Genomic DNA, 13984 nt, shown 5'->3' with positions numbered 1-13984 from the left:
TAATAAAATTACTGAATAACAACAAATTAGGCTGGTTTACTTGCATATACTGGACATGGCATCACTTTTGCCTCTTGTGGCAGAAAAGCATTCAAACCTATTCTGATATCTTTAATGAAGAACAGCTAGATCAGCATTTCAAGCTTCATACCTTCACTCTCTTAGTCCACCTGCACTGCACAGTCTACAGTTTTCTCTTCTCGCTGCACCTGAGTTTCATCTCAGCTATCGATCATGAGCTGAAGTAGAGGTGTTACATCAGGAAAGCCACAAAACTGCAAAGCAGGTGGGCTACAGGACTGGAGTCCAAGTCATGTGCACTGAAAAGTAAAGCACTAAATGGACTTGATTCAAACGTGTACATCAGTTCCATATGAATCAGAGACACAGTTGATGTGTTCTCTGCTCAGTTCACTCGCTTTTGACAGAAACTGCTCATTTTATATACTTTATCTGCTGCACACATTTCAATCAAGTTCAGTCACGCGAATACAAGCTTGTTTTTAGTGCGGGTTGCAGAAAAATGTGACCTAAATCCCAACGACCCCCTAACTGGACTCACGCTGCACAGTTTGCTCCGATTTCATGCTGCATGTAGTGCACTTCAGAGAGCAGGGAGTAATTTGGGACACAGCCCCTGCCTGGTGGGCACTACTGCGGGAGTAAGTAAGCTCTCGAGTCCGCTGCTCTTACCTGCAGAAGCTGTTTTGCTCTTCTTCTTCTTTCTCTTCTTCTTCTTCTCAGCGTCTGCCTCTCCGTTCGCAGGCGCACAGAGCGGCGCAGAGCTGCCCGCCTCCTCCATCACTGCAGCTGAGGGAAAGAGCGCGCGGTGCACTGTGGGAGGGACTTCCACAGGATGATGATGATGATGATGATGATGATGCGAGCGGAATATTAACACACCCATTCAGCTGAAATGTGCAGTAACGGTCAGCCTGATTTCCTCACCCATAGCAGATGCTTCATCTCGTCCCAAGTCAGCGAGCAGGTAACGATTATGATAGAGTCTCACGATGAACGTGCCAGATTTACTGATGCGTAACCTGCATTTATACATAATCTGCATAACAACAACAACAACAACAACAATAATAATAATCAATACAAGAGCTTTATTGCCACGCTTTTACGTTGCAGTTCCCAGGTGTCCAGCAGGTGGCAGTATTTTCTTGTATTGTGCGTTTAACTAAAGTAGAAAGGTTGAATCTTATTTGCCAGATTGGGCGGGTTCACGTCAAACTGGGTGGATTTTGGCTGGATTTGGCGGGGCAGACAAGTCTGACTTGTCATTTCATTATTGTCATTTTATATTCACGGACGTTGTTTGTGGTTTCTTTGTCATTTGTAGCAGAGACTGTAAAACTTGGACGTGAATAGCTTTTATTTTCTTATCGGTGATATAGCTGATATACCCATTTTTTAAAAACTGACACCGCCATCTAGCGGCCACTTCAGTACCTGTCTACTCATTTTCGAGGGCAAGACAGACGCGGTTAATGTACCCAGAAGCTCTTGTTTACATGCTGCATTTAATCTTATGGTTAAAATGACCGTTTCGTGCGTTCACCTGCATTGTGGAGGGTTTTTGACTTTTTTTGGCTGGAAACTAAAGCAATTGGCAACCCTGTGCGCAAAAGGGGGACTACATGCTCCATCCATCCATCCATCCATCCATTTTCTAAGCCGCTTCTCCCTCAGGGTCGCGGGGTGGGGATACACGCTGGACAGGTCGCCAGTCCATCGCAGGGCAGGCAGACAGACACAGAGATTTACATGAGAACATGCTTTGAGTCAAAATCCGCGGAGGCCCGCCTGGCTCGACTTGTGACACGGGTTTAGTGTTCAGACCGTTGAACCCGAGACCTTCGGCCCTTTACGGGTAAAACTAGACAACCCTGAAGTAGAGGGTTTAAAGGGCTCATACGATGGAAAACCGCATTTTCCTCACATTTCTTACAAGTATGTTTTCATAAGCTTGTGTTTCAAAACGCGTCATTCACTCCCAGTCAACACGGCCCGGATATGGAAACGAAGCTGAAGAAAGCAGTTCGTTTTGAATCGATTTTGTGACGTCACCAAACATTTGCATATCCAAATATTCAGTTATACAGCAGTTTAGCCACACCCATTCACACAGAACTCATAAGGAGTGTTTCAGGTAGGACTTTTGATGAGGCAGCAGTACAGCCAATCAGAACAAAGGCTATTTACATATACATATATATATATATGTATGTATGTATATATGTATGTATGTGTATGTATATGTATATATATATATATATATATATATATATATATATATATATATATACTGCTCAAAAAAATAAAGGGAACACTTAAACAACACAATATAACTCCAAGTAAATCAAACTGTCAGCAACACTTATTGACAATCAATTTCACAGCTGTTGTGCAAATGGAACAGACAACAGGTGGAAATTATTGGCAATTAGCAAGACGCACTCAATAAAGGAGTGGTTCTGCAGGTGGGGACCACAGACCACTTCTCCGTACCTTTCTGCTTTCTGGCTGATGTTTTGGTCACTTCTGAATGTTGGTGGTGCTTTCACACTCGTGGTAGCATGAGACGGACTCTACAACCCACACAAGTGGCTCAGGTAGCGCAGCTCATCCAGGATGGCACATCAGTGCGAGCTGTGGCAAGAAGGTTTGCTGTGTCTGTCAGCGTAGTGTCCAGAGGCTGGAGGCGCTACCAGGAGACAGGCCAGTACACCAGGAGACGTGGAGGAGGCCGTAGGAGGGCAACAACCCAGCACCAGGACCACTACCTCCGCCTTTGTGCAAGGAGCAACAGGAGGAGCACTGCCAGAGCCCAGCAAAATGACCTCCAGCAGGCCACAAATGTGCATGTGTCTGCACAAATGGTTAGAAACCGACACCATGAGGACGGTATGAGGGCCCGACGTCCACAGATGGGGGTTGTGCTCACAGCCCAACACCACGCAGGACGCTTGACATTTGCCAGAGAACACCAGGATTGGCAAATTCACCACTGGCGCCCTGTGCTCTTCACAGATGAAAGGAGGTTCACACTGAGCACTCTGGAGACGCCGTGGAGAGCGATCTGCTGCCTACAACATCCTTCAGCATGACTGGTTTGGCAGTGGGTCAGTAATGGTGTGGGGTGGCATTTCTTTGGAGGGCCGCACAGCCCTCCATGTGCTCACCAGAGGTAGCCTGACTGCCACTTAGGTACCGAGATGAGATCCTCAGACCCCTTGTGAGACCATATGCTGTTGCTTTTGGCCCTGGGTTCCTCCTAATGCAGGACAATGCTAGACCTCATGTGGCTGGAGTGTGTCAGCAGTTCCTGCAAGATGAAGGCACTGAAGCTATGGACTGGCCCGCCCGTTCCCCAGACCTGAATCCGATTGAGCACATCTGGGACATCATGTTTCGCTCCATCCACCAATGCCATGTTGCACCACAGACTGTCCAGGAGTTGGCGGATGCTTTAGTCCAGGTCTGGGAGGAGATCCCTCAGGAGACCATCCGCCACCTCATCAGGAGCATGCCCAGGCATTATAGGGAGGTCATACAGGCACGTGGAGGCCACACACACAATACTGAGCCTCATTTTGACTTGTTTTAAGGACATCATATCAAAGTTGGATCAGCCTGTAGTGTGTTTTTCCACTTTAATTTTGTGTGTGACTCCAAATCCAGGCCTCTATTGGTTAAAAAATTGATTTCCATTGATGATTTTTGTGTGATTTTGTTGTCAGCACATTCAACTTTATACAGAACAAAGTATTCAATGAGAATATTTCATTCATTCAGATCTAGGATGTGTTATTTGCGTGTTCCCTTTATTTTTTTGAGCAGTAAATTTCATATATTATATATATCAGTCTTAAAGACAGTGATAAAAGCAGCTTGTTTAATTCTAATGGAGGTACAAATAAATTGTGTCTATTTTGTTATATAAACCACACAAAGTGGGGGGTGGTGGGCAGTTAAATACAAAAATAGTGCAGCACTTTAAAAATAATTCATTACAATACTAAACTGTACCAGAAAACTACTGATGTAGAGGCCAATAAACACAGGTATTCAGCTCCTTATTATAAAGAACATTATCTCTCTGGCTTCCTTCTGCATTAGGCCAGTTAATGAGAAAACAGAAAGAAAAACAAAAACCTTTCAAACCGCCTAAACTAAAAAAATCCACGCAAACAGCTACAGTACTTCAAAAGTTCCTCACACTTTCAACACTCATCATAAGCAGGTTTTCCTATTCCTCAAATAGGAAAATCTCACATTAGAGATTATTGTGGCACTGCTGTAGGAGGCAAACAGGGATGTTCACAACTGATGTAGCAATGATTACATTATGAATTTTGGCCAGAATTTCCTTGTAACTGTCAAGACTGTCCTTGAAATGTTTTTAGGCTGCTCTGTTCATCATCGCTGTTTATCAAATGCTTATCTTGCAGTTGCTAACAATGTCCAGCAGGTGTCAGCATTGCCAGCACTTTCTCTCAAAGAAATAACCTGCGCTTAAACCACCACTGGCAGGATGTTGATGATGATCCCAGTATTATGGAAGGAGATCAGTTTGTTTCCAATGTTGCTTAACTGACCAATTTCGTGGATGCATTATAAAGAATAGTAGAAGAAGGCAAATCTTCCTGTTTTTGCTCGAGCCTACCTCGGTTATTCTAAAAAAAGTGCAAAACACAGATCAAGTTGATGACTCTCTTTATTATTTCACAAATGAAATGGAAGGAGTTTTGCTATTTGGAGTGCAGAAAAAAAAAGTAACAACCATTAGAAAAGGCGTAGTTGATGCCAAGTGAGGACACAGACAAACACACATTCACAGACTCATTCACTCAGTCACTCACACACACTGTGTGTCATGGTCACGAAGGCTGATTGGGGAAGTTTAGGATTTACACATGGAAAAAGAATTGAAAGCAGCAGGCACAAGACCAACACGCTAATAGGTTTACAAGAGAAGAACAGATACATACAGACAGTGATGCATATATATGTAAGATTGTCTCTAGAATTTCATTCTCATTGTAGGATCCCTTGGAAAGGCCCAAGTGCGTGGGTCCAAATCACACTCCTTGATCAGGGAACAGTGTTTAAGGCATGTTTTACTATCAAATACTTTTATTGGATTCAACCAAGGTTTATACATAGCTCCCTTGAGTTTTGGAACTTTTTTCACAAAAAAAAACAACAACAGAGTAAGTAACGGATAAGAGATTGTACCAGAAGTGAGCAGTGATTTGAAGAGGTAACAGATCGTGTCTTTACACCGCCTGTAGTGGCTGCACCAGGACAGGTAATCTTTTACTCGAACCGTGATACATGACATTCACATAACCATGCCACAAACATGTCATGGCAGATGTCATGACAACATAAGAGTTGTCATGACCAATTTTGTCAAGTAATATAACTAGGGATGCGCAGATTGATGCCTGACATTGCTTTATGACAGGTTGTCCTCACATGACAATATAGATACTATATACCATCATATACATATGCTATATACTATACAGCAAATGCAGAGGATAGGAGCTACTTTTCCTTCTGCCCTCTCCCTCGGCTCCTCATACTCACAATGTTAATGTCCCACAGAAATGACTCTTAAATGTGATGGTATTAGTGTTATATAAGGTATTACTTGGTATCCGCTCGAAAATAAAGTTCCAAAAAATAATAGTGTCCTGTTATAATTACCGTTAATTACACCATATACTTCTGACAACATGTGATTGGCTGAGTGGCATTTTATGAACGCCAGTCTCTCTCTATAATCACACTTTGGACGAATCTCTTTAAGGATCACTCTACCTGTCGCCTGTAACGTAGCGAAGACAAACAGCTACAACTTCATTACAAGTAAAAAGCCACCGGAAAAGAACTATAATGACAGCAAGCAAAGCAAGCGAGCAACAGCACTCCCAATGTAAGCAACAAAGCTGTTTTCGCCAGGCTCAAGTGGCAGAGCATTTTTTTTTTTAAACAGATGCCCAATTTCTATTGTTGACACAATGTTCCACCTTTAAAGAGAACCCCCCCCCCCACCCCCTTTAATATTTTCTGCATAATTCAGTCACTGAGACGTAGACAGTCATCCAGTGTTTTGATGTGAAATAGTTAACTGTAGAGAAACTTACTCTTATTTCTTTACAGTGGTGGTGATAGGAACCAGGGGTCATAATGTCTACAACCATTTTATTTACTATTCAGAACCACCAGTGAACCTTCAAGTGCCTATTAAGTTTTATATGTAATGTTCTTAATGGTGAAATACTGGTAAAACTGGAAAAATATGTTTTCTTTGTGGACCAATTTGCATTACAATGCTCTGCATGTACCTCTCCGCCATGGATGAATGAATGAATGAGGCTAAAAGCGTCTCAAAACTATCAGAAAACAATGTCTTGGGCATCAGGCAGTGAGTTTCTAACCAGTTCATATGACAACCTTCTGTCAGGGAGCTTTTTTTGTTTAATTTAATTTTTTTTGAGTCATTAAACTCTTCATATGTCTGGTTCCCATCACCACCACTGTGAACTATTCTGACCAGAAAATTCTAACATTTCTTAGTTTGGAGCATTTCACATCAAACCACTCTGAACGACTTTGTCTACATCATAACCACGTAATTAATGAGAAATTTTGGTAGCATTCCCCTTTAAATACTGAAGTTAAGCTGCCGTTTTTCAAAACACAGTTAAACTAGCCAAAAACACACGAAGAGGTGCTTAAAAGCGAGTTGTTGACCCCTCCTCTTCTCTGGATAAGGACACTGCCGGTCTGCTGGAAGTTTCAGTTGTTACACACATATAAAACTTGTAGCTAGTTCTCCGATGCTATTAGTTGACAAATTTATATCTTATGTTTCGTCTTGAAGAGTAGACGACATTTCAAGTGCAGACATCTTGAAGTTTTTGGAATGTGATTCTTCATTTAGTAACATTTATATGCAGCTGCGCTAGATTGGAGCTATTTTTCTTTACAGAGCGTAAATAAACTTTCTTAATCCGTTTGTGTCATAATTGTTAAAATCTAATAAAAAAAAATGAACGAAACTCCGTATAATCAGTGCTATAACTGCAATAATACACTGGAGCTCGTGTTATATGATAAGGTATTGGTACCGGTGTGCTGCTGTTATCGGCACAAGGCCGAAGATACAGCACTACAGCCAGTTGACAGCACCTCTTTATTATTAGTACTGCGTAACTGTCATGTTACGTCACATTGTTAAATGTCATGATGGCTAAAGAAAATACACAGAAATGTGACAAAGGCTGTCATGACATCAAACATTACGACATGTCATGACAATTACAGATAATGGGAACAGTTACTGAAAATAGTCTGTCATGACAACTCATGACAACCTATGACATCTGCCACACACGTTTATAGTGTATGTGTCACATAGCAGGATTCAGGTAAAGTGCTACCTCCAGAAGATGTGTACATCATGTTCTTCTCAAACTGGCCCATTCACATCAACAGCACAAGTGGATTAAACAGTCTGAACTTTAAAGTCAAAAGCACGATGACAATAAAACAGACACAAACAACCAGGGAAATCCCAGCGCAACTGTTAAGAGCCCTTTAAAGAAACTAAAACTAAGAATGAATAGTTAAGGATGGTTCCAAAAGGTAACGCTCCAATTATATGACCACATATGATGCGCACTTTCTACTAATCTTTCACGTGCATATCCCTGACCTAAGTCCACACCCAGTCATAACTGGCCACTATAGCTAGCCTGAACCTTAATGAACCATGCCTTGACATGTCATAAATGACATCATCCAGACTGTTTATCCACTTGCAGTTCTACTGTCTGGACTTTATCCTTCCAAAAATTACAATGGTAATAAAGTACAAAAGCATCTTGGAAGCGGCCTTTAAAGGAAATGGATTTATAGAGGTAGTAATATAGTCCAAGCTGCTGTTAAGATCAATTTAACCAAATAATTAAACAGGAATTCCACAGATCTTTTTTTTTTCTAATTTTCTGCAAAACTAAACCTTTGAGATATTTAGAGTCATTTCGAGTGATTTGTTGTGAAATGCTGCACTGTGGAGAAATTTACTGACTCGCGTTTCTTTACAGTGGTGGTGACAGGACATGTAGCCTTTTTAGTTACTATCCAACAAGAACAGTGAACCTTCTGTGTTGTATGCTGGTGATAGTAAATTAGTGGTAAATCTTTAAAATAAATAAATAAATAAATAAATAAATAGATAAATCACCTTGCATGTGCCTCCACCCTATTTAAAAAACAAAACCAAGGCCACAATCTCCAGGACAACGCCTCAGGCATCACATAATATCATATTTGTTACAATTTTTGATGTAAAAAACTATGCAACTTTTAGAAACACTAAACAATTCTGACTGTTTCTCTAGAAGGGAGCATTTCACACCAAGTCCACTCTGACTGCTTCAATCAGCCATCAACTTTGAAGAATACAAAAGTGGAATTTCCTGTTAAAGTATACATTCACCTTACCACCTTATGGTGATCTCTGTGCTGGGACACGTCTGAAAAGCCAGGAGGTTCACATGAGGGCAGAAATTTCAACCCCATTTAGGACAACAATAAGCTCAGCACAAAGCTACAGCTACACAGAATTGAGCTCAACTCAAAGTTAATATCTTTCCACAGCCCGTCTAGCACAAATAACAACACGCAAAAGGACGTCTCTGATCTTATTATTAGCTTATTAATATTCTAATACCTCATTACATTGTTTTATAGCCAGCATGTCTGCTCAAGATATCACCAGCAAGAGGAAAATAGTATGAATACTATGTAATAAAATATATAGTATAGCATTGTTAATAATTCACCTTTTTCATATTTAATTTATATCATTTGTATGTAATAGGGCTGCACAATATATTGTGTATTAATTGTTATCAAGATACAGGCCTTTACAATAATGGTACTGCAGAAGGCTGCAGAAGTATTTAAGCAAAGTTGTTTATTGGGAGCGCGAACATTCCAGATGAGTTTTTGGTTAAATCAAGGCAACGGGATCCTACAAAAGTAAAGGATTTTAGACAAAACAATGCAGGCCAACCTTTTTACCATGTTATATTACTGATTCACCAATGCATTTTGTAAGGCATATCACAATATGTAGCTATATCGTATAGTGCTGGGCAATATGACTATATTTGTAGATGACAATAGGCTTTTTTGGCCATATTGTGGACATCGTTGAACACTGACTGCATGTTTTATTACAAAGAAAGCATAATTAGCCGTTTAATTAGACTTACTTTAGTGCAGCCTGTGAAAACCTCAGAAAAATTCAATATTGTGATTCTTTTTATCAAGAAAATGTCAAAGTATCATGAGGTTATATTTTTGCTATATTGCCCACCCCATATTTAATCTTAATATCTTAATATAACATACCGTGCAACCCCAGATGGTGAGATAACAACAGACATCCCAGATTATGCCACTGGTCGGAGCTGAACCAAGGGGCAAACTCTATGATGGACATTTTTCCTTCAGAAGCACAGTACAGGAGCAGCTCCTCAATCAAAAAGTCATTATTGGATGTGAAGCACCTCATGGACTCATTCATATTTAGCAGGCAGAATTCTCCACAAGTGGGCACTATCAACAGTCAGGTAGCTTTTCCTGCTTCAAAAGGCTGCAGTCAGATGGCAGAGGATATTTTTGCAAAGTGCAAAAGGAATGGTTTGGATCTTGATAGGTAGCAAAATATGGAAAAAGCTCACCAGGATTCAACATTTGCAAATGGCATTTACACCATAACCAGGAAGCAATGTGATATGAAAGTTAAGCTACACACCAAGCTATGTTGGTGAGGGGTACTCCTCTATTTCTCAGAGTCTTTAAACAAACCTTAACAATAGATTAATAATATTGCAGAGCACGCCGTGTATCCTAGTGAATTAATAAGTATACTCGAGCTGAAATATGTCCTACAGACCTATAGCCCCATGTTGTCTCTCCAGTTCAACTTCACCCACTCTCTTTTTTGATTGATTATTTTGTCAAAAATTACAAATGACAAAGGCTTAAGTTGAAATTTTTTCAACTTAATCTGCAATGCAAGCATCCCAACAGAAAAAAACGGTAGCCATAGCGGAATGAACGGAGGCCATGGAATCTGCATCCTGCCATCTGAATGCAGCCTAATGGTATGTGTCCCCTGCAAGCAGCACGGAATTCTCCCTCTGTATCCTTCGCCAGTGCTTGAGGGACATCTCTCTATAACGTAGGATACAAATGAACTCAATCATGAGTCCAAAAAAAAAAAAAAAAAAAATCCAAATAAATTATCTTCTCAAGTTGACTATTCTTGCAGAGTTGGTTCTAAAAGGCCTTTTTAAATTAAATGCTTTTGTAAAGTATGTCCATGTAGTGTATTTAAACTATTATTTTTTGCCTATTTACAACCGTTTCCAGTGACATGTTCCCACTCCATCCGGCTAAAAATATGGAGAATAAGCACCCTAAGTTAGCTAGACCATGCATGAATTTCCAGTCAATAATGTCTTCTGGATTTGTCAAATGCTAGAGGGTGCTCCTGAGAGACTCCAAAATGAACGTGTCCTATGGATCTTTTGTGCAAAATCATAGCTTGTAAATTCTTACTCATCAATTTTATAAGATTTCATAACAGGGCTTCATGTACATTCATGACATCAGTAAGACTGAACCGCTTTACTCCACCAATGAGTTGAACAGCACTAAGCCGCAGTAAAGCTAGTGTCCTACTGCCCGAAACCTGTTTGCTATAATACAGGGTCAGCAACCCTTGTCCTAAAGATCTACCTTCCGGGAGGAATAGAAAGGTGGCAAGGCTTCCCCTAAACTGGCTATTTCACAGCGTTCTGTGTCATTGAACACATCTGATTTAACTCATCAGCTCATGAGCAAGGCCTCCATGAACTGAATTCAGTGTTAAATAAGGTAAAACGAATTTGACATACCTGGTTCAGACAGAACTACGTAGGCACCCTTGTTGTTGCTTTTTGCCTAAATAGTCAGCATGGCACGTCAACTTTGTGTAAAGCTGAAGCCAGCTCAACTTTCCGCACCTTGCTGAAAGTGAATTGGGGTGAAATTTCGGGTGATGAATTTGTGTGACTTGTACCGTAAGAGTGGTGCTTCACATCAATAACATGGTTTGTTCTTGTTTGGCAAGATTTGATCTGTGATTCTGTAAATATGAATCACTGTACAAGCTCAATCGCAACAATATACGCTGCACCTAGACATGTAACAAACAAATAATGAGCATTAGAAGTATGAATGTAAATTATTCTATTAAGGTGTGTATGCGTGTGTGTGTATACATGCTTGCTGACAACTGTAGGATGTGTCTGTATGTGCTAGCTTGTACCTGAGGGATACTGGGAGAAAAGTGGGACTGATGGATTTATATGACATTAAAGACAAGCAGACAGACACACGCGCACACACAGAGGCACACAAAGAACATATAAAACTCACTCATTCACCAGCTACATCCGTTGATGCCCATGTCCTGAACTCAAGCTCAATAAATAAATCTAGATGGGAATAAATAACCTCTATGTGGTAAAACAGTTCAAAATTTGTAGCTCTTCAGCGCTGCTCCTCGGGCTGTGATGTCACATCCTCCAACTGTGACATCTCCTCCTCCTCCTCCCCCTCTTCTGAGTCCCCGTAGGTGCACTCCTGCAGGTGTGTGAAGGTGTGTGAGCGAGCAGCTACTTGGGCGGCGAGGGCGGAGCCTAAACTAAGCACTTCTGAGCCATGCAGTTCTGTCAGCCTGTCAATTACTGAAAGAGTGGGGACTCTGGGAGAAAGGGGGTGTGTCCCGTCTTGTCTTGCCCCCTCCTCATCAATCAGCCCATCCGACTGAAAGAGCTGCGTTCCTTCCGTCACACTCCGCCCCCCTCCCTCATCTTCTGTTCCCGTATCCCCGGTGATGTCTGCGGTACCGCAGCAGAATTCTGTCGTTTCTGTGTCTTTCTCTCGGTCCTCCGTGCTGTCTTTCTCAGTCTGTCCTTCCTCCCTCTCCTCCTCTCCCTCTCCTCCTAGCGGCTGCTGAGATACATGGTTGCCTGCAGCAATTGTGAGCTCCAGGCAGTCTGGAACGACTGAGGTTTCTGGAATAATGGGATGCTCTGATGTCTCTGTTGCGGCCTGGGCCAAAGCGGCTGGAAAGAGGAAAAGAAAGTAAGAGTGCAGGAATGGTTCCCTAATCATTACTCCTTATATTAGGAAATCAGGATATATATATATATATATATATATATATATATATATATATATATATATATATAGACAATTCATATTTATGACCATTTTTTAATTTGACTCTTTAATCTATTGCTTAGAATTCTGATTTGAATGAGATGAAAAAGGCAGTCCAGACTAAAGCACAGCTTAAAACGTCAGCATGTATATTCATATCAGCATATTAATACTTGCACAATCTATTAATTTATTTATGATCTACTATACATATTATTTATGCTCTTGCATAATCTACTGTACATGTTATTTATTATAAATAGATGCCGTATGTGACTCCAAAATAACTGAAAAGTTGTATAACATCAAGAGTGAAGTTAAAACTAAATTTTAATATCCAAAAATCATCATATTAGTCTTATGGCAACTAAGCTGACAAAATATAATACACTTCTTGTTCACAGAATTCTTGAAATATTGAATAAAACATCTAGAAATGGCTTTTGGCAAGTGCTATTATTATTACTAGTATTGTTTAATTCCATATTAAGTAAGTTACTATTGCACGTAAAATTACTGTTAACATGGCAAGTGATTCTCTTCTTTTGGATGGTAGTGCAGCCTTAGTGTTCAGTGCATTAGCTGAATCATGAGTAATAGATTGTTACTGAAACTGATGTAAGAAGGGGCAGATCTCTAGGAACAGGACTGGATAACAGCGATATAGTGAATGTTTAGGGTGTTTGTGGGTATTCATATGACTAATGTGAACAATCATGTAAACTCTCTCATTCATTCATATATGCACACATCCACCCATACACTACACTACCAGGAACATGACTTATGGTTCCAGGATGTATTAGTGCAGTGTACAGTCATATGAAAAGGTGAAAATGAAAATAAGTTCACACATCCTCTGCAGGGAGCAAACTTTTGACAGTTCTTTTCTGAACATTTTAGTGCATAAATTCTATTCATCTGTATGAGCAAAACATGAAACATAGAATGGAAAAAGTGTCATGACTTTTGTATATGGTGACATTTCATGTTATGTTTTTTTCTAAGATGTTAAATTCAGCAAATAAACATAAACTGTGCATCAAAATGTGCAGAACTGTGTTCTCTATAGAGGATGTGTGCCCATTTTCAATTTTTCAAACTTTCTTTCACCCAAACATTTTACACACTACAGCATACGAGTATTTGTGTATGTGTGTAGTACCTTGGTCGCTGAACAGCATGACTTTGCGTTTGTCTCTCTCTCCCTCTGACGTTCGGATCCCCAGGACGGATTTGAGCTCCAGCAGGACTCTGCGCGATTCCTCCCTCTCACGCCGCTGGCGCTCGCGCTCCCATGGCGACAGCATGTCCACTGCCCCACCCCACTCGGTGTCCGAGTCAGACTCTGAGACATACGCCTCCAGTTCCTGTTCAGCACACACAAATCCTGTTTATCTCACCTAAAATCATCTCCATCACCAAATGCATTTTCTCATGCACAGCATGGCTTATTCAGCAACAACAAACTGCACTCAATTACTAAATTCTTCTCTTTCATTCATTCTCCATCCCTCTACCCATTTACACTAGAGAAGGCACTGGTCTAGTACCAGGTATCACCATCAGGTCAATATAAGCAGAAAGTGCTAAATTCAGCATAATAGTCTACTTTTAGATGCTAATCTTGAGTGATCTGCTTCACTTAAAATAAAGTTTATTAGTTTTTAAAGAA

At 40.6% G+C, this 13984-nt stretch overlaps 2 protein-coding genes and 1 long non-coding RNA gene across 4 annotated transcripts in view; 1 reads left to right on the top strand and 2 right to left on the bottom strand.

Annotated features, from left to right (window-relative positions):
- metap2a (methionyl aminopeptidase 2a) overlaps positions 1 to 873 on the bottom strand; it is a 20671-nt gene extending 19798 nt beyond the window's left edge. The window contains exon 1 of the mRNA XM_017696952.2: positions 694 to 873. Coding sequence (XP_017552441.2) covers positions 694 to 802 — 109 coding nt within the window. The 5' untranslated portion in view covers positions 803 to 873. The remainder of the gene's footprint in view (positions 1 to 693) is intronic.
- Positions 622 to 13984, top strand: LOC108427046. Its single transcript, XR_001857819.2, has 4 exons — positions 622 to 662; positions 766 to 988; positions 12094 to 12231; positions 13539 to 13984. It is a non-coding gene; the product is annotated as an uncharacterized LOC108427046 (long non-coding RNA).
- vezt (vezatin, adherens junctions transmembrane protein) overlaps positions 8988 to 13984 on the bottom strand; it is a 29715-nt gene continuing 24718 nt past the window's right edge. For both annotated transcript variants that reach the window (XM_017696950.2, XM_017696951.2), the window contains exons 11-12: positions 13475 to 13679; positions 8988 to 12212 (exon numbers count right to left, since the gene is read on the bottom strand). In XM_017696950.2, the coding sequence (XP_017552439.1) occupies positions 11635 to 12212; positions 13475 to 13679 (783 nt within the window). In that variant the 3' untranslated portion in view covers positions 8988 to 11634. The remainder of the gene's footprint in view (positions 12213 to 13474; positions 13680 to 13984) is intronic.

Source organism: Pygocentrus nattereri, chromosome 1 (assembly GCF_015220715.1).
Source record: "Pygocentrus nattereri isolate fPygNat1 chromosome 1, fPygNat1.pri, whole genome shotgun sequence".
Classification (NCBI taxonomy): Eukaryota; Metazoa; Chordata; class Actinopteri; order Characiformes; family Serrasalmidae; genus Pygocentrus; species Pygocentrus nattereri.
This window is presented reverse-complemented; position numbering and strand designations above follow the sequence as displayed.